Below are 16,768 nucleotides of genomic sequence, written 5' to 3'. Positions count from 1 at the left end.
AGAACACAGCACAGATTTCCACTGGTCTAATGTCCATTCCTTGTGTTCTTTAACCCAAGCAAGTCTCTTATGCTTGTTGCCTGTCCTTAGCAGTGGTTTCCTAGCAGCTATTTTACCATGAAGGCCTGCTGCACAAAGTCTCCTCTTAACAGTTGCTGTAGAGATGTGTCTGCTGCTAGAACTCTGTGTGGCATTGACCTGGAATCTAATCTGAGCTGCTGTTAACCTGTGATTTCTGAGGCTGGTGACTCGGATAAACTTATCCACAGAAACAGAGGTGACTCTTGGTCTTCCTTTCCTGGGGCGGTCCTCGTGTGAGCCAGTTTCTTTGTAGCGCTTGATGGTTTTTGCCACTGCGCTTGGGGACACTTTCAAAGCTTTCCCAATTTTTCCGACTGACTGACCTTCATTTCTTAAAGTAATGATGACCACTCATTTTTCTTTACATAGCTGTTTTTTTCTTGCCATAATATAATGCCATAATATAAATTCTAACAGTCTATTCAGTAGGACTATCAACTGTGTATCCACCAGACTTCTGCACAACACAACTGATGGTCCCAACCCCATTTATAAGGCAAGAAATCCCACTTATTAAACCTGACAGGGCATACCTGTGAAGTGAAAACCATTCCCGGTGACTACCTCTTGGAGATCATCAAGAGAATGCCAAGAGTGTGCAAAGCAGTCATCAAAGCAAAAGGAGGCTACTTAGAAGAACCTAGAATATAAGACATAATTTCAGTAGTTTCACACTTTTTGTTAAGTATATAATTCCACGTGTTAATTCATAGTTTTGATGCCTTCAGTGTGAATGTACAATTTTCATATTCATGAAAATACAGAAAAATCTTTAAATGAGAAGGTGTGTCCAAACTTTTGGTCTGTACTATATATATATGTATATGTGTATATACACTCACTGGCCACTTTATTAGGTACACCTGTCCAACTTCTTGTTAACACTTAATTTCTAATCAGCCAATCACATGGCGGCAACTCAGTGCATTTAGGCATGTAGACATGGTCAAGACAATCTCCTGCAGTTCAAACCGAGCATCAGTATGGGGAAGAAAGGTGATTTGAGTGCCTTTGAACGTGGCATGGTTGTTGGTGCCAGAAGGGCTGGTCTGAGTATTTCAGAAACTGCTGATCTACTGGGATTTTCACACACAACCATCTCTAGGGTTTACAGAGAATGGTCCGAAAAAGAAAAAAAATCCAGTGAGCGGCAGTTCTGTGGGCAGAAATGCCTTGTTGATGCCAGAGGTCAGAGGAGAATGGGCAGACTGGTTCGAGCTGATAGAAAGGCAACAGTGACTCAAATCGCCACCCGTTACAACCAAGGTAGGCCTAAGAGCATCTCTGAACGCACAGTGCGTCGAACTTTGAGGCAGATGGGCTACAGCAGCAGAAGACCACACTGGGTACCACTCTTTTCAGCTAAGAACAGGAAACTGAGGCTACAATTTGTACAAGCTCATCGAAATTGGACAGTAGAAGATTGGAAAACCGTTGCTTGGTCTGATGAGTCTCGATTTCTGCTGCGACATTCGGATGGTAGGGTCAGAATTTGGCGTAAACAACATGAAAGCATGGATCCATCCTGCCTTGTATGGAGCATCTTTGGGATGTGCAGCCGACAAATCTGCGGCAACTGTGTGATGCCATCATGTCAATATGGACCAAAATCTCTGAGGAATGCTTCCAGCACCTTGTTGAATCTATGCCACGAAGAATTGAGGCAGTTCTGAAGGCAAAAGGGGTCCAACCCGTTACTAGCATGGTGTACCTAATAAAGTGGCCGGTGAGTGTATATATATATATATATATATATATATATATATATATATATATATATATATATATAATCTTGAATGCTGCTATCAATGACAGAGGCAACTAAGTGCGCAATCAGACCCGATTATTCCTTTGGGCATCCAACAACACTGGGACCAGCTGAAAGTCTCCGCACCTATCATGTAATTTTTCCTGTGACTTTCCACCACAGACTGGGTGTCATAGGAGACACTGATTCTTACTTGTAGAAATGTTTAAGGTTTGTTGTATATAGTAAAAGAGATCCAATAATCCAAGTTCCAGTTCCCTAAGAAGACTAAAAAGATTAAGTGAGAATTTAAAAATAAAATGTTTAAAAAAAATTTAAACAAATAAAAAAAATTCAGATAAGCATTCCTATTTTTCCGCAGTTAAAAATAAAGATATATAAAAAAATAAATAAAAAACTAGATGTTTGATATTCTAGCACCCGTAAAAGACCAATCTATCAAAAAAGAAAATTAACCCAATCTGTAAATGCTGTAAAGGGTGAAAAATAAAAATGCTAGAATTTTTTGTTTTGTGGTTGCCTCAAGACTGCAAAAATATGCAAAAAGAAGTGAATAAAACGTTGTATCTACCCCAAAATGGTATGAGTAAAAAGGTCAGCTCAAGATGTAAAAAATAAGGCCTTTCACTGCTCTACTAGCAGGAAAAAATATAGGCATCGAAACACATTTTTTTCTGTTTATTTATTTTGTAACAAAGTTAAGAATTTTTTTAGTCATGAAAATATATATATATATAAAAAAAAAAAATTAATCTTTAGTATCACTGTAATCGTAATGACCTTGAGAATTATGTGGTCATTGCACGATTTGGACCATAAAAATAAACCAAATAAACACTGGCAAAATTGTGACTTTTTTACACCATTTCAGCACACTTTAAAATATCATTAAAAAGATTTCAGAAAGACCATAGGAAAACCCTCCAAAAAATTGCCAGCGGAATAAAAAATATTTGAAAAAGCATTCGGGAAATAAAGAAAAGAAAAGAAAGAAAAACAAAACAAAAGTTGTTTCAGGAAAAAAAGATTCCTGAGTTTCCCGAAGAATCTTCTGCTTGAAAAACTCATCATGTTTGATTGAGTTTAAAAGTCGTTTTTGGATCCAAAAACTGAGAAAAAAGATTGTGTGGACATGGTATGTGCACACTGAGTTTTTTGCTGCACTTTTGGAGCAGAAACTGACCACAAACTTTCTAAATCTTCATAATCTCAAAACTCTTCAAAAAATGTGGAGATACAGCTAAGTTTTTGCTTCAAAGATTCTGCAAAAAGACTGTGGCCCAATTCATCAAGACTGGCGTGGACAGGTGTGAAAAGCCAGTTTAGATGGGGGGCATGCTGGAGTCAGATGCTCCTGATTCATGAAAAGACATACACCTCTTCATGAATCGGGAATGTCGAACAAGTGGCATACACCTCAGTCTGCACCTTATCAGAAATCCTACTCCAGACTCTGCTGGAGTAAGATTTGTGACATAGCAAATGCCAATTCTTGTCATGAAATTGACAAGTGGCAGTCACCATGCCCTCTTCACTCCTAAGCTCTGTCAATTTTGTTTGAAACTAATGTAAGAATGCCAAAAGTTTTGCCTAAATTTTTTGACTTTTCAATTCTTTTACATCGGAATTCTGGCCCTCTGTGTATCGATACCCTAAATCTCATTCATTTTTTGTTCCCAGTTTGGTTTCAACAGGCCCATCAGAGTAGCAGAGGATCATCTGGTCAGTCCAGGGCCAGTGTTAGGGGCAGACAGACCAGGCAGCTTGCTAGGGTCTCCGCTCCTCCAGGGGCCACCAGCCACTAATAACAGCACACCATGGGGCCACTAAGGGGCCTGTGAGTAAGAGGGGGACGGCCTACCACCCCTCCTGCATCACGCATTCAACTTATCGGCATCATAGTTACCAATAAGTTGAAAGCAGTGATGGAGGACAGAGGGTCGAATGATGCTCCCTCCCCCATCATTCCCCTCTGCTTGTGACTCAGCGGGTGCGCACTGATGTCACTTCATTGTGTGCTATGCTGTGCCAGCAGTGGAGCTGATGAGACTGGAGCAGAGCTTGGCAGCAGCGCAGGGAACGAGGAAGAGAGGTGAGCATTGTTAATGTGTATATATCTCTGTGCATTATACTGTGCATGTATGCATGCATTATACTATGTGTATGTATATGCATTATACTGTGTGTATGCATGTGTGTATATGTGTGCATTATACGGTGTGTGCATGTATGCACTACACTGTGTATGTATTCATGTGTATATATGTGTATGTATTCTACTGTGTGTGGGAGGGAGCTGCATTATACTGTGTATGTGTGTGGGGCTGTATTATACTTTGTATTTATGCATGTGTATATATGTGTATGCATTATACTGTGTGTGGGGCGGATGCATTCTACTGTGTGTGTGAGCTGCATTATACTATATGTGTGGGGCTGCATTTTTCTGTGTGGGGGGCTGCATTATACTGTGTGTGGGGGGCTGCATTATACTCTGAGGGGGCTGCATTATACTCTGATGGGGCTACATTATACACTGTGAGGGGGCTCTATTATACTCTATGAGGGGGCTTCATTATACTGTCTGTGTGTGGGACTGCATTATACTGTATGAGGGGGCTGCATTATACTCTATGAGGGGGCTACATTATACTCTGAGGGGGTTGCATTATACTCTATGAGGGGGCTGCATTATACTCTGTGTGTGGGGGGCTGTATTATACTCTATGAGGGGGCTGCATTATACTCTGTGTGTGGGGGGCTGTATTATACTCTATGAGGGGCTGCATTATACTCTGAAGGGGCTGCATTATATTTTATGATGGGACTACATTATACAGTGTGTGTGGGGGGCTGCAATATACTGTATGAGGGGGCTACATTATACTTTATAAGGGGGGCTGCATTATACTCTGAGGGGGGCTGCAGTATACTCTATGAGGGGGGATTCATGATATTCTCTGATTGTGGATGCAGTATACCCTGAGGGGCTGCAGTATACTCTATCAAGGATCATGGGAAGTGCATTATATTATATGTACTATATGAGGCCTGTATTATACTGTATCGTGGAATATCTGTCTCCATCACTGATCCTCAGCCGGTATAAAAAACTCGGGAACAAGCGTCAAATTACTTCAATATTGTCAATCACTCTCATTTAACAGCCTGAACTCATGTAAATACAACCAAAATGTTTCTGTGTGATGGTGCAATATGTTAGCATTTAAACTTTTGTTCAGGGCCCCACTTTGTCTAAATCCGACCCCGGGTCAGTCAAAGCACTGATACAATAGAAAACATCTTTAAAGCGAACTTTATTCACAGGCAGATAGTTTTATTTCATATGAGTGAATTAATGAAGTAACCCATTAGACCAAATTGAATCTGTCTCAGTTTATCACTGTCACCAATGCTTTAGTTTTTGATTAGTCATCTAAGGTTAGTGGTATTTTCCCTAAAGATAACATATATACTAACAATGCTTCCCTGACACTTTTCACTTTAAGAATAAGGAATTTGCGTAAATATGTTGCCATTCTTCTAGTCATTATTCAACCCCTTCACCACTGGGCCATTTTTAGTTTTTTATTTTAGTGTTTTCCTCCCCTTCTTCCAAAAACCATAACTTTTTTATTTTTCCATCAATATAGCCATATGAGGGCTTCTTTTTTGCAAGATCAGTTGCACTTTTGATTGGTACTTTTGATTGTATCATATAGTGTACTGGAAACCAGGCAAAAAATTCCAAGTGTTGGGGAAATTGCAAAAAAAAAAAATGCAATTCCACAATTCTTTCGTTATTTTATTATTTACCATGTTCACTATATGGCAAATCTGACCTGTCAATATGATTCTCAAGGTCAGTACGTATATGGAGATGTCAAAAATCTATAGTTTATTTTTTGTTTAAGTGGTGAATAAAATTCCGAAATTTGTATGTAAAAAAAGCTTTTGCATTTGTCACCATTTTTCGAAATCCCATAGAGCTTTCATTTTTTTGGATCTTTAGCAGGTTGATGGCTTATTTTTTGAGCCCTGAGATGACATTTTAATTGATACCTTTTTGGTGTAGATACAATGTTTTGATCGCCTTTTATTGGAATCTATTGCAATGTTGCAGGACCAAAAAAAAATGTTAATTAAGGTGTTTCTATTTTTTTTTCGTTATGCCGTTTACCAATCTGATTAATTTACTTTATATTTTCATAGATCGGATATTTCTGAACTATTTTTTTAATTGTTTCATTTACAATAAAGCAAAAGGGGGTGATTTGAACTTTTCTGTTATTTTAATTATTTTCATATTTTCAAAAACTTTTTTTTACTCTATTCAAAAGTCCACTTGGGAGACTTGAAGCTGCAATAGTCTGATTCCCTCTGCTATACATAACAGGGCTTCAGCAGTGCTATGTATAGCAGTAATGGCAATCTTGAGCTGGCGTTCACAAGTGTATCATAATGACAGGGATGGGGCTCTTCTGCTGACCTATTTTTGGTCTGAGTGCGATCCGACAAAACATCAGATCGCATTCGGACCAGTGTTAGTCTATGGGGCCTTGCAAATGTCTGTTAGTCTATGAGGCCTTGCAAATGTCAGACTTTTTACTTGGACCGAGACAGTCTGAGAGAAAAATCGCTGCATGATCGAGTTTACTCTGATAGATCGCACTTAGTCAATGAGTCTGTGGAAATGATTGAAGTGGACTTGAATGACATCTGAGTGCAGTCCAATTTCCGTAAACTGACAGAATGAGGAAATGAAGAAGATGGAGAATTTTTCCCCATCTTCCCCTCATCCGAGAGAATATATGGCCATCTGAATGTGCCCTAACTCTGACATTTCAGAGTAAAGACATTTTGAAAAGCCAGCCAGGGACTATGTGTCTTGGCCAACTAGTCCAAAATGGTTACTGTCCAACTGCTTCCTATGCCTGACAGGTTTCTCACTATAATAAATATGAATGGATCTCATCATGCTCCAACCAGCGATGTACTCTTTATTTACCAACATATAAAACAGAAAAAGGATAACAATGTTTAAGCTGGCAAAATAGCCTAAATCAAGCATAATAATAAAATTTGCAACACATCAATACATAATACAAGCGAGATACCTGATTACCTGATTAGGTATAATCACCAGTCAAAAATAAAAAGCATCTTCACCATACCTAAGGAGCATGTGCACATAAACCAATTAATACCAAATCAATATGATTGACAATTAGAAGCGTTATAATGATGTCATACTGGACAAAGAGTCTGTGTAGTTCTTGGGAGCACCTCTATCTTGATGAAGTACATTGAGGACATTGTGTACATAGTAATGTGAACACATTGAGTGTCAAACATAATAATAATAATACTCTTTATTTTCATATAGCGCTAACATATTCCACAGCGCTTTACAGGTTGCACACATTGCCATCGCTGTCCCCATTGGGGCTCACAATCTAAATTCCCTATCAGTATGTCTTTGGAAAGTGGGAGGAAACCCATGCAAACACGGAGAGAACATACAAACTCTTTGCAGATGTTGTCCTTGGTGGGGTTTGAACCCAGGACTCCAAGGCTACTGTGCTAACCACTGCGCAAACATCCTACAAAATAAGCACCCATCTGGCTTCCTACAGGTGAGCTCCAGAACTCTCCTGTCAGTGATAAACTGTTGTAAGAGAATGAACCATTGTAAAAATAGTAGTACCAAATCTTTATTATAGAAGTGCACACATAGGGAGGGACCTGCAAGTCATCTGCAGTGGAGCAAAATCGAAGCTGGCTGGTCGGCCCACATCAGACTGGTCAACCGAGACACAGAGCCTGATTCATCAAGACCAATGTTGTTCAAGCCAGTTTTAATGAGGAGATGTGCCCGAGTGAGATTCTGATTCTTCTTGAATCAGGAGTGTCTGTCGAGTGGTGCACACCCATGTGCACACCTAACCACAAATCCCACTCCAGTCCCTGCTGGAATAAGATTTGTTATGTGGTAAATGCTGCCTCTCGTCATAAATTTGGTGAGAGATGGTGTGCACCTCTGTCCTTCCCCAGCTCTGCCCATTTTGTCAGAGTTGGAAAAAATGGCGTAAGAATGACAAAACCCGCAAAACTTTAGCGCAGATTTGATTTGCTCCCAAATGTTGTGACTTTTCAAAGCTTTTTATGCATGGAAGCTTTGATGAATCAGTCCCACAGTTCAGAACAGCTTTCTAAGTTTGTTTACTCTGATATATCGCAGCATTTTAGCGTAAAACATACCTCCGCAGCCAGTCTAATTCATGCTGCCAGTGGTTCGCACAGCACAAATCTGATAACAGGTTTCCTTTTAATGAAATCTGAGCTTTTCACATTTCAGACTGCTCATTCTGATGTAATACACCAGCTGCTGCTTGCAGTCTAGTTTTGGGAGATGAATTATGTCGACAACTCATTTAGAAGTTAGATATCTAGAGACAGGTGGACAAACATTTATGCTCCTAATGAGCAGTGAATCAGTGATACTTTTCTTGCTTTCTGTTGTTGATTGTTTTTGGAACTCAGTTTAATTAAATTACATTATTCGGGTAAGATTCTAAATTTTACCAAAAATATGAGTCTGCTGATTAGACCATTTATTTGTTACTAATGGTGAACTTTTACCAGGTCAGTTATTTGGATGTGGAGAATTTTTTAGCCATGTGCAGACTTTTATGGTGGTTGAAAACAACACATTTTTCAAGTGGAAACTGCGTTCAGGAAACTCTCCTTCTTTCAGAGTTTTTGGAGGAGGTTTTTTGTAGCTGATATCTGCTGCGTGTGGAGTGGGCTTGACTCCTGGGTCACCTTCACACATGCAAACCCTGATGTGGGAGTACAAGTAAAACCATGTGTACCAAGGAATTGAAAGGATTATCCAGGCTTATGTATTGATGATCTATTCTCACAATGGGTCATCAATATCAATTTAGTGGGGTCCAGCACACATACCCCTCACCAATTATATTCTTCTCCTCTAGAAATGATAAGATGTAAACAGTGAACAGAGCCGAAACTGCACATCTCTATAGACTATATAGAAGCCATTACCGAGAACTGCAACTCCTCAGATTCTATCCAATTGAATAGGAACAGAGCAGCAACACCTGAGAACAGCCACTAGACAGTGAACAGAGCTGTTCTTTTTGGTGCTTTTAAATGTTTACATCCAGCCACCACCTTACTAAAAACGAGTGATCAGTGGAGGTATCGGATTCCCACTGCTCTGATATTGATGATGATGAATGGGTGGCTCATCAATACCCTAAGCTTGGACAACTCTAAAAAGGATTATTAGTGAACGTTCCTAAACAGTTACCTTACAAATAGCCTGCAAGCATAATTTCAGAATAATCAATTTTAGAAATATTGGTGCTAAAGTATAATTCAATCATGAACATTTATCATCTATCCACAGAAAACCGATTTCCGTGACTCCAGCCAATAGGTTGTTTTCATACCTCCTATAGAGTTGAATTGAGAGGCATCACATATATACAGCCTCCAACCACAACCATACACAATTCCTCCTTACTACTATTGATACTGTAGGTAGGAGGTCACCAACTCTACTGATGAATGTCTCAGGAATCAGACCCTTACCAGTATAACATTTATCACATAGAATCAGTGGCGTAACTTGAAACTCATCGGCCCCGATGCGAAAGCGCCAAAGGGGCACCCAAATATTTTAAATCTCTAAAAACAATAGTCTTTTTCTATATGCCAAAAGAACTTTTAGGGCCCCCTAGGCTCCAGGGCCCGGGTGTGATTGCAACCCCTGCACCTGTTGTAGTTACACCCCTGCTTAGAATTGATAAATATTCATGGCTGTTATAAAAGATTTGTGTTATTGACAGCAATGCAATCAACAAAATGCAACAGTCAAAAATAAAACGGAAACAAACTGCCTATCCTACATATAGGCTTAGATGACCTATAACAATGTAAGAAAATATAAGACTTTAGCATAAATTCTTTAAAACTGATGTGTTATCTTTAGTATGTAAAGTACAAGAACACATTCACATGAGCTAATTTTTACCCATCATAAAATTTATGTTTTTTAAACAAACTGGAAGCTTTTGCCAAATACATAATTTCACAAATATATACAGTGATCAATGCATACGTTCCATGTATAAAATCGTGAAAATGTTATACAAATGAAAACAAGACAGACATCTGCATTATATTTAGAAACCGCGGCTTTTGGACACTGTGTTTTATTTTATTAGCTCAGCAAGAAGCCAGTTGATACGGTAATTTCTTCAGAGAACATAAAGTGTGTTATACGTTAATCGCAAATAAAAGACCTTAAGTCTTTGTGGGTGGCCTGACTCATATAACATCAGTGATTCTCTACAGATATTTTGTAGATCACTGATTTACTTGGAATATCAGGAACCAGCAGTATGAGGTGAATTTGATTACGATGGTATCAGTCTACTAAATATAAATAAATTCCATGGTAATAAACATTTCAGCAGTCCTGGTATAAACTCTGGACTGGATTCACACTCAGCATTCACAGTGTTTTGCATCCAAATATTATTATAAAGTGTATGGCAAATTATTGCAAACTCTTAAGTACATTGGGGCATATTTATTAATGATGGCTAATTCTTAGACAGTATAAACTTACGTTAAACAGTCTTATGGTTCATGCTTTTTGATAATTTTGGCACATCTTTGGACTGTGTAGTCTAAGTCACCCATTAATAGTTGGCATAGTTGACTTACTTTGTGATAAAAGTTTGCACCAAATCTTTATCAGTGTGACACATCAGGGCACTCCCATTTCTCAATAAACTACTTCTCTTTCAGTGAAGCTGCACCCATTTTTGGAAAAATTGGACAGTGTCTAGAACATATAATAAATACACTGTAACTTATGAATGACAGTTCTTTGGCATGAGTTGCGTCAGATTTCTGGAGTCTTTAGCTTGATGAATATCCATCACAGTGTTTTTTGTATTTGGTGTTTTGGTTTGCAGCATTTTTGGCGTTTGTGGTCTTTTCATTAAAAAAAAATAATGCACTGGGGTATTAGGTTTTCTTTCTTTTTTTCAGGTAGGCTTCTCTTTTTTAGACTTTAAAAATATCTTTAAAATGCATGCTTTTAATAAAGTAAACAGAGACAAATATTTGTGAAAGATAATCCATTTGCAAATCTTTAACAATGGAAGTTCTAAATAATAGGGGGTCCACCATCATGACTCTCATCTATTAGAGTAAGAGAGGCAACCATCCCACTTTGGTGGATGAGTACTTTTATGCATTAATGAGGATGTCTAGTACTTTAATATTGATCGCCTCTTGTTAGGATAGGTTATCAATACCAGGTTGACAGGAGAGCAACACTTGTTCCCAGTTCTGCTGGTGGCCATATATACTTTCCCGTGGCCACTACACAGTTGATGGAGATGTACAGTTCTATAACAGCAACCAAGCATGTCTGGGTGCCAGCAAATCGACAAAGGCGCTGGGTGTTGCACCCCCACCAAATTGATATTGATGACCTACCTAAAGAAAGACCGTCAATGTTAAACTACTGGGCAATCCCGTTAAATAGACAGCAAACTGATTTTAATGGAAATCAAAGCTGACAGGTTCCCTCTCATAAAACAGTATAACATTGAGGTTCCTAATAATGGAACATATGGGAATATTTTTAAGTCGGAGGATCAATTTAAGAAAAACATTTTGTGCACTCTATTTAGAACTTAAAAGGGTTGACCGGCCTTAGGCTACAAGTCTGCATTCATAGTATGTAAATACTGACATTGCACGCTGTGAGAATTCTCCATTCCCAGTGGGGCCAAATGGCTGCAAGTATGCGATTTGCCTAAATGTGGTCACGTGTCATCTAGGTGGGCATGGCTTTGTTCAATGCAAATGTAGTTAACAAGGTCACACAGTCTAGTCAGAATGTGGCTGGGAGTATGCAAATCGCATACTTATGGTCACATGAGCGTTCACTCCCGCCGATGGCACCGGAGAATACTTGCAGTGCACACGCTATGAGGATTCGCAAGTCTGAAGTCACATAGAGTAACTGCTGACTTGTGACCTAAGGCTGGAAAAATCCTTTAATAAAAATTAGTACCAGTAAAGTGATAGAACAATTGTCTATTGAAATCTATAAGATGAGGTCTCTCATTTTCTAACAGATTCCATCTGTTTACGGCAAACATTTTCAATTCAAAGGTTTCGTTTCAGAGCTCATATGCATTCAGTACACAAACATAAAAAACACCAAGATTTACTACAAATCAGTGACTTGTGAATATAACATTACTAGAACAGGATAACATTTATTTACATATAAATCAATGCATGATAATATATTAGTGCTTTATGCTCAATATGTAGTATGGCCCTTTCATCTCTAAACTCTTGGAGCACCTGGTCTACTCCCACCTTTCTCGTTACCTCTCGACTCACGACTCACTCTCTCCTAGATCCATCACAGTCCGGCTTCCGCCCCTTACATTCTACAGAAACTGCACTCATCAAAGTGACCCATGGCCTTTTGACAGCAAAACTTAACGGTGACTACTCTCTGCTCATTCTTCTTGACCTCATTCTTTTCAACACTGTTGATCACCACCTTCTACTCTCTATGCTCCATTCAATAGGCATAAAGGACACTGCTCACTACTGGTTCTCTTCCTATCTTTCTGATCACTCCTTCAGTGTATCATTAGCTGGCTCTACTAAGGGTACCGTCACACAGTGCCATTTTCATCGCTACGACGGCACGATCCGTGACGTCGCAGCGTCGTATGATTATCGCTCCAGCGTCGTAGACTGCGGTCACACTTTGCAATCACGGCGCTGGAGCGATGCCGAAGTCCCCGGGTAACCAGGGTAAACATCGGGTTACTAAGCGCAGGGCCGTGCTTAGTAACCCAATGTTTACCCTGCTTACCAGCGTAAACATAAAAAAAAAAACAGTACATACTTACATTCCGGTGTCTGTCCCCGGCATTCTGCTTCTCTGCACTGTGTAAGCACCATAGCCGGAAAGCAGAGCGGTGACGTCACCGCTGTGCTCGCTTTCCGGCCGGCAGGCGCTCACAGTGCAGAGAAGCTGAGACGCCGGAGGACAGACACCGGAATGTAAGTATGTACTGTTTGTTTTTTTTACGTTTACGCTGCTAACCAGGGTAAACATCGGGTTACTAAGCGCGGCCCTGCGCTTAGTTACCCGATGTTTACCCTGGTTACAAGCGAACACATCGCTGGATCGGTGTCACACACAATGATCCAGCGATGTCAGCGGGTGATCAAGCGACGAAAGAAAGTTCCAAACGATCAGCTACGACGTACGATTCTCAGCGTGATGTCTGATCGCAGTAGCGTGTCAGACACAACGATATCGTAACGATATCGCTAGAACGTCACGAATCGTGCCATCGTAGCGATTAGTCTCCTCTTCTTCTCACTATTGGGTACCTCAGGGTCCAGTCCTTAACCCTCTTTTCTTCTCCTTCTACATGGACACAGTTGGTCAGAACTTCAGCAAACCTGGCTTTCAGAACCATCTTTATGCTGATGACAGACAACTATAGACTTCATCCCTGCTACAGTAAACAACACTGGTGACAGCGTGTCTGCAGTTTCCAACATCATGTCTGCTCTCTATCTGAAACTCAGCCATTCTAAAACTGGACTTCTGCACCCGCCATCTGCTAAACTCCCTAAATCTGACATTTCCCTCTCTGTGTGTGGCACCACAATAACGCCCAGGCAGCAAACGAGCAGTCTGGATGGTATGTTTGACACCAATCTTTCATTCACCTCCTATATACAATCTCTTGCCCGCTCTTGTCGGTTGCACGTGAAGAACATCTCCAGAATCTGCCCCTTTATCAGCACGGAAACAAAAAAACCCTCACTGTTGCCCTGATCCATTCTTGCCTTGACTACTGTAATTCTCTATTAATTGACCTCCCCCTCAATCAACTTTCCCCTCTCCAGTCTATCCTTAATGCAGCAGCCAGGGTCACCTATCTGGCTAATCGGTACTCAGATGCGTCCGCTCTGTGCCACTCATTACACTGGCTGCCAATGCATTATAGGATCCAATTTAAATTGCTTGTTTTCACCCACAGAACTCTCCACAGTGCGGAAGCCCCCTACATCTCCTCCCTCATTTCTGTTTATAGGCCTACCCGCTCGTTATGCTTTGCAAGTGACTTTCTTCTTGCAACTGCACTAATCTGTACCTTCCACTACATGCTCCAAAACTTCTCCTGACTTGCACTAATCCTCTGGAATGCTCTACACCAAGAAATTAGAACTAACCACAACTTACACAGTTTTAGGTGCTCCCTAAAAACACATCTGTTTATGGCAGCCTATAAATATCCCTAATCAAATTCCTTTTTATATATAGTCCTTTCACTATTTCTCTGAACATAATTCTTCATCAAACTCCGCTGTAACCAAAAGCACTATAAATATTGGCTGGTGACTAGCTCATGCAGCCTTTATCTCCCATTTCCTCAAGATGGCTGGGCCATCACTGTAAATAAGCCCCTGTACACTGTGTCTCCCCCACCTCATTGTAGATTGTAAGCACTGTTGTCATTATTTTTGCTTTAATTATTGTATTATCTTTAATGTTGTTACCTATGACTGTTGTATATGAACCTGTTGAATTGTAAAGCGCTGCAAAATGTTGTTGTTATGTAAATAAACATTATTTTTATGGCCATATATATTTATACTGTATTCAGTTTATAGGTATTAATTGCCCCTTTGCGGATCACCCATTTGAAGGGTCGAAGGCATTTCATTGCTTACCAGACAGAGATCAATACTTTTAGAAGTTTACTTACTTATTACTTATTTACTTACTTAGTATTGCAATTTATTACAACTTCATTCTATTCAAGTGAATAGGACTGAGTTTTACTTCTGGACACATCTACTATCAAATGCATTTAACTGTGCCTAGAAAATAGTAAAAGGAGCACCTGGGCCCAATCAAACAGGTGATCTGTGGAATTGTTGAGAGTTGGTCAATACCAGTCTATTATTTATGGCTTATTGCAAGAAAAGGATAATAAGCCATTAATTTTAGGAAAATGGATAACCAATTTAATGATTTATTTAATGTATGCATATTTGAGGAATATTTAATTCATAAACCCAGGCTTAATATTTATTTTTATCCCATAAGGATCCACCATCATCTGTGTCTCTTGGACTTCGCATGGAGGAAATGATTTTCAACTTGGCGGATACACATTTGTTCTTCAATGATTTAGAAGTAAGTACTCCATTTGATTTAAACATTTTAGTCAAGTTATGGTGGTTTTGTGTTACATTATGTAGCATGGAGTTGAGAAGCTCCCTCCCTTGTTACCCAAACCAGGGATTTTAGACTGTCCTCCATTGATGATATTTCCTATCACTCAATTTTTTTCACAGAGAAAAACTAATTATTTTCAGTCCTGATAAAATGGGTAAAGGAAAATCGATCACACAAATTCATACATGACAAAACCTTATTCTGTCAGATTGCATTTAGGTCCTTTTCAACAGTGGACAAGGTTGACGGTACAAAGATAGCTGATGCTCTTTTGTATTACCATATTATTTTTTATTTAGTTTTATGTTCACCTGAACTTTCAAATATTGTTCTAAAGTTCTTTTTGTGAACTTATATCAATGTTACACTAGAATAATGAGTTCATTTGTTTAATCTATAAAGTGGGATTAAGTATGTATTTGCACTTAGCGTTTTGGACTTGCAATGTTTAACATGTCTCTTTAAAGTCTCTAGAAAATTATTGAGATGTCAAGTTACAAAGCAGTTTTACTTTGTGTTTTTATGATACTTTTGGATTTTAGATTTTTTTCTTTTTAATTGCACCATGAACTGTGTTTAATGTTTTTATGGCATTTTCCCCCAGGCTTCTTTATCCCCTTAACCCCGAAGCGTTTATCGGCTTTGCGTTTTCGTTTTTTGCTCCCCACCTTTCCAGAGCCATAACTTTTTTATTTTTCCATCAATATGGCAATATGAGGGCTTTTTTTTTGCGGGACGAGTTGTACTTTTGAAAGACATCATTGATTTTACCATGTTGTGTACGAGAAAACGGGAAAAGAAAATTCCAAGTGCGGTGAAATTGCAAAAAAAGTGCAATTCCACCCTTGTTTTTTGTTTGGCTTTTTTGCTAGGTTCACTAAATGCTAAAACTGACCTGCCATTATGATTCTCCAGGTCATTACGAGTTCATAGACACCAAACATGTCTAGGTTCTTTTTTATCTAAGTGGTGCAAAAAAATTCCAACTTTGCTAAAAAAAAAAAAAATTGTGAAATTTTCCGAAACTCGTAGTGTCTCCATTTTTCGAGATCTGTGGTTGAGTGATGGCGTATTTTTTGCACGCCGAGCTGACGTTTTTTTTATTATACCATTTAGTTGCAGATACATTCTTTTGATCGCACGTTATTACATTTTAATTCAATGTCGCGGCGACCAAAAAAATGTTATTCTGGCATTTTGACTTTTTTTCTCTTTAGCGATCAGGTTAATCCTTTTTTTTATTGATCGGGTGATTTTGAACACGGCGATACCAAATATGTGTAGGTTTGATTTTTGTTCATTTTATTTTGAATGGAGCGAAAGGGGGGGATTTAAACTTTTATATTTCAATATGAGAAAGGAGATGGCAGTTACTGCAGATACAATTCTATATAGATGGGAGGAGCTAGAGGCAGAGCTCCTCCCATTTATGCAGAATCTTATCATCACTAACTGCCATCTCCTATCTCAGTAATGGGAAAGTCTGTTGTTGAATATACATTTTAGCTCAGAATTGAGAATTTCAATAATAATAACTAATCAATTTTGTCAGAGAAGGAAGCAGATTTCTCATAAGA

At 39.1% G+C, this 16,768-nt stretch overlaps 1 protein-coding gene across 2 annotated transcripts in view; it reads left to right on the top strand.

The window, feature by feature from the left end:
* Positions 1-16,768, top strand: part of EYA1 (EYA transcriptional coactivator and phosphatase 1) — a 171,796-nt gene that overhangs the window by 92,240 nt on the left and 62,788 nt on the right. For both annotated transcript variants that reach the window (XM_077270648.1, XM_077270646.1), the window contains exon 12: positions 15,060-15,149. In XM_077270648.1, the coding sequence (XP_077126763.1) occupies positions 15,060-15,149 (90 nt within the window). The remainder of the gene's footprint in view (positions 1-15,059; positions 15,150-16,768) is intronic.

Source organism: Ranitomeya variabilis, chromosome 6, assembly GCF_051348905.1.
Source record: "Ranitomeya variabilis isolate aRanVar5 chromosome 6, aRanVar5.hap1, whole genome shotgun sequence".
Classification (NCBI taxonomy): Eukaryota; Metazoa; Chordata; class Amphibia; order Anura; family Dendrobatidae; genus Ranitomeya; species Ranitomeya variabilis.
This window is presented reverse-complemented; position numbering and strand designations above follow the sequence as displayed.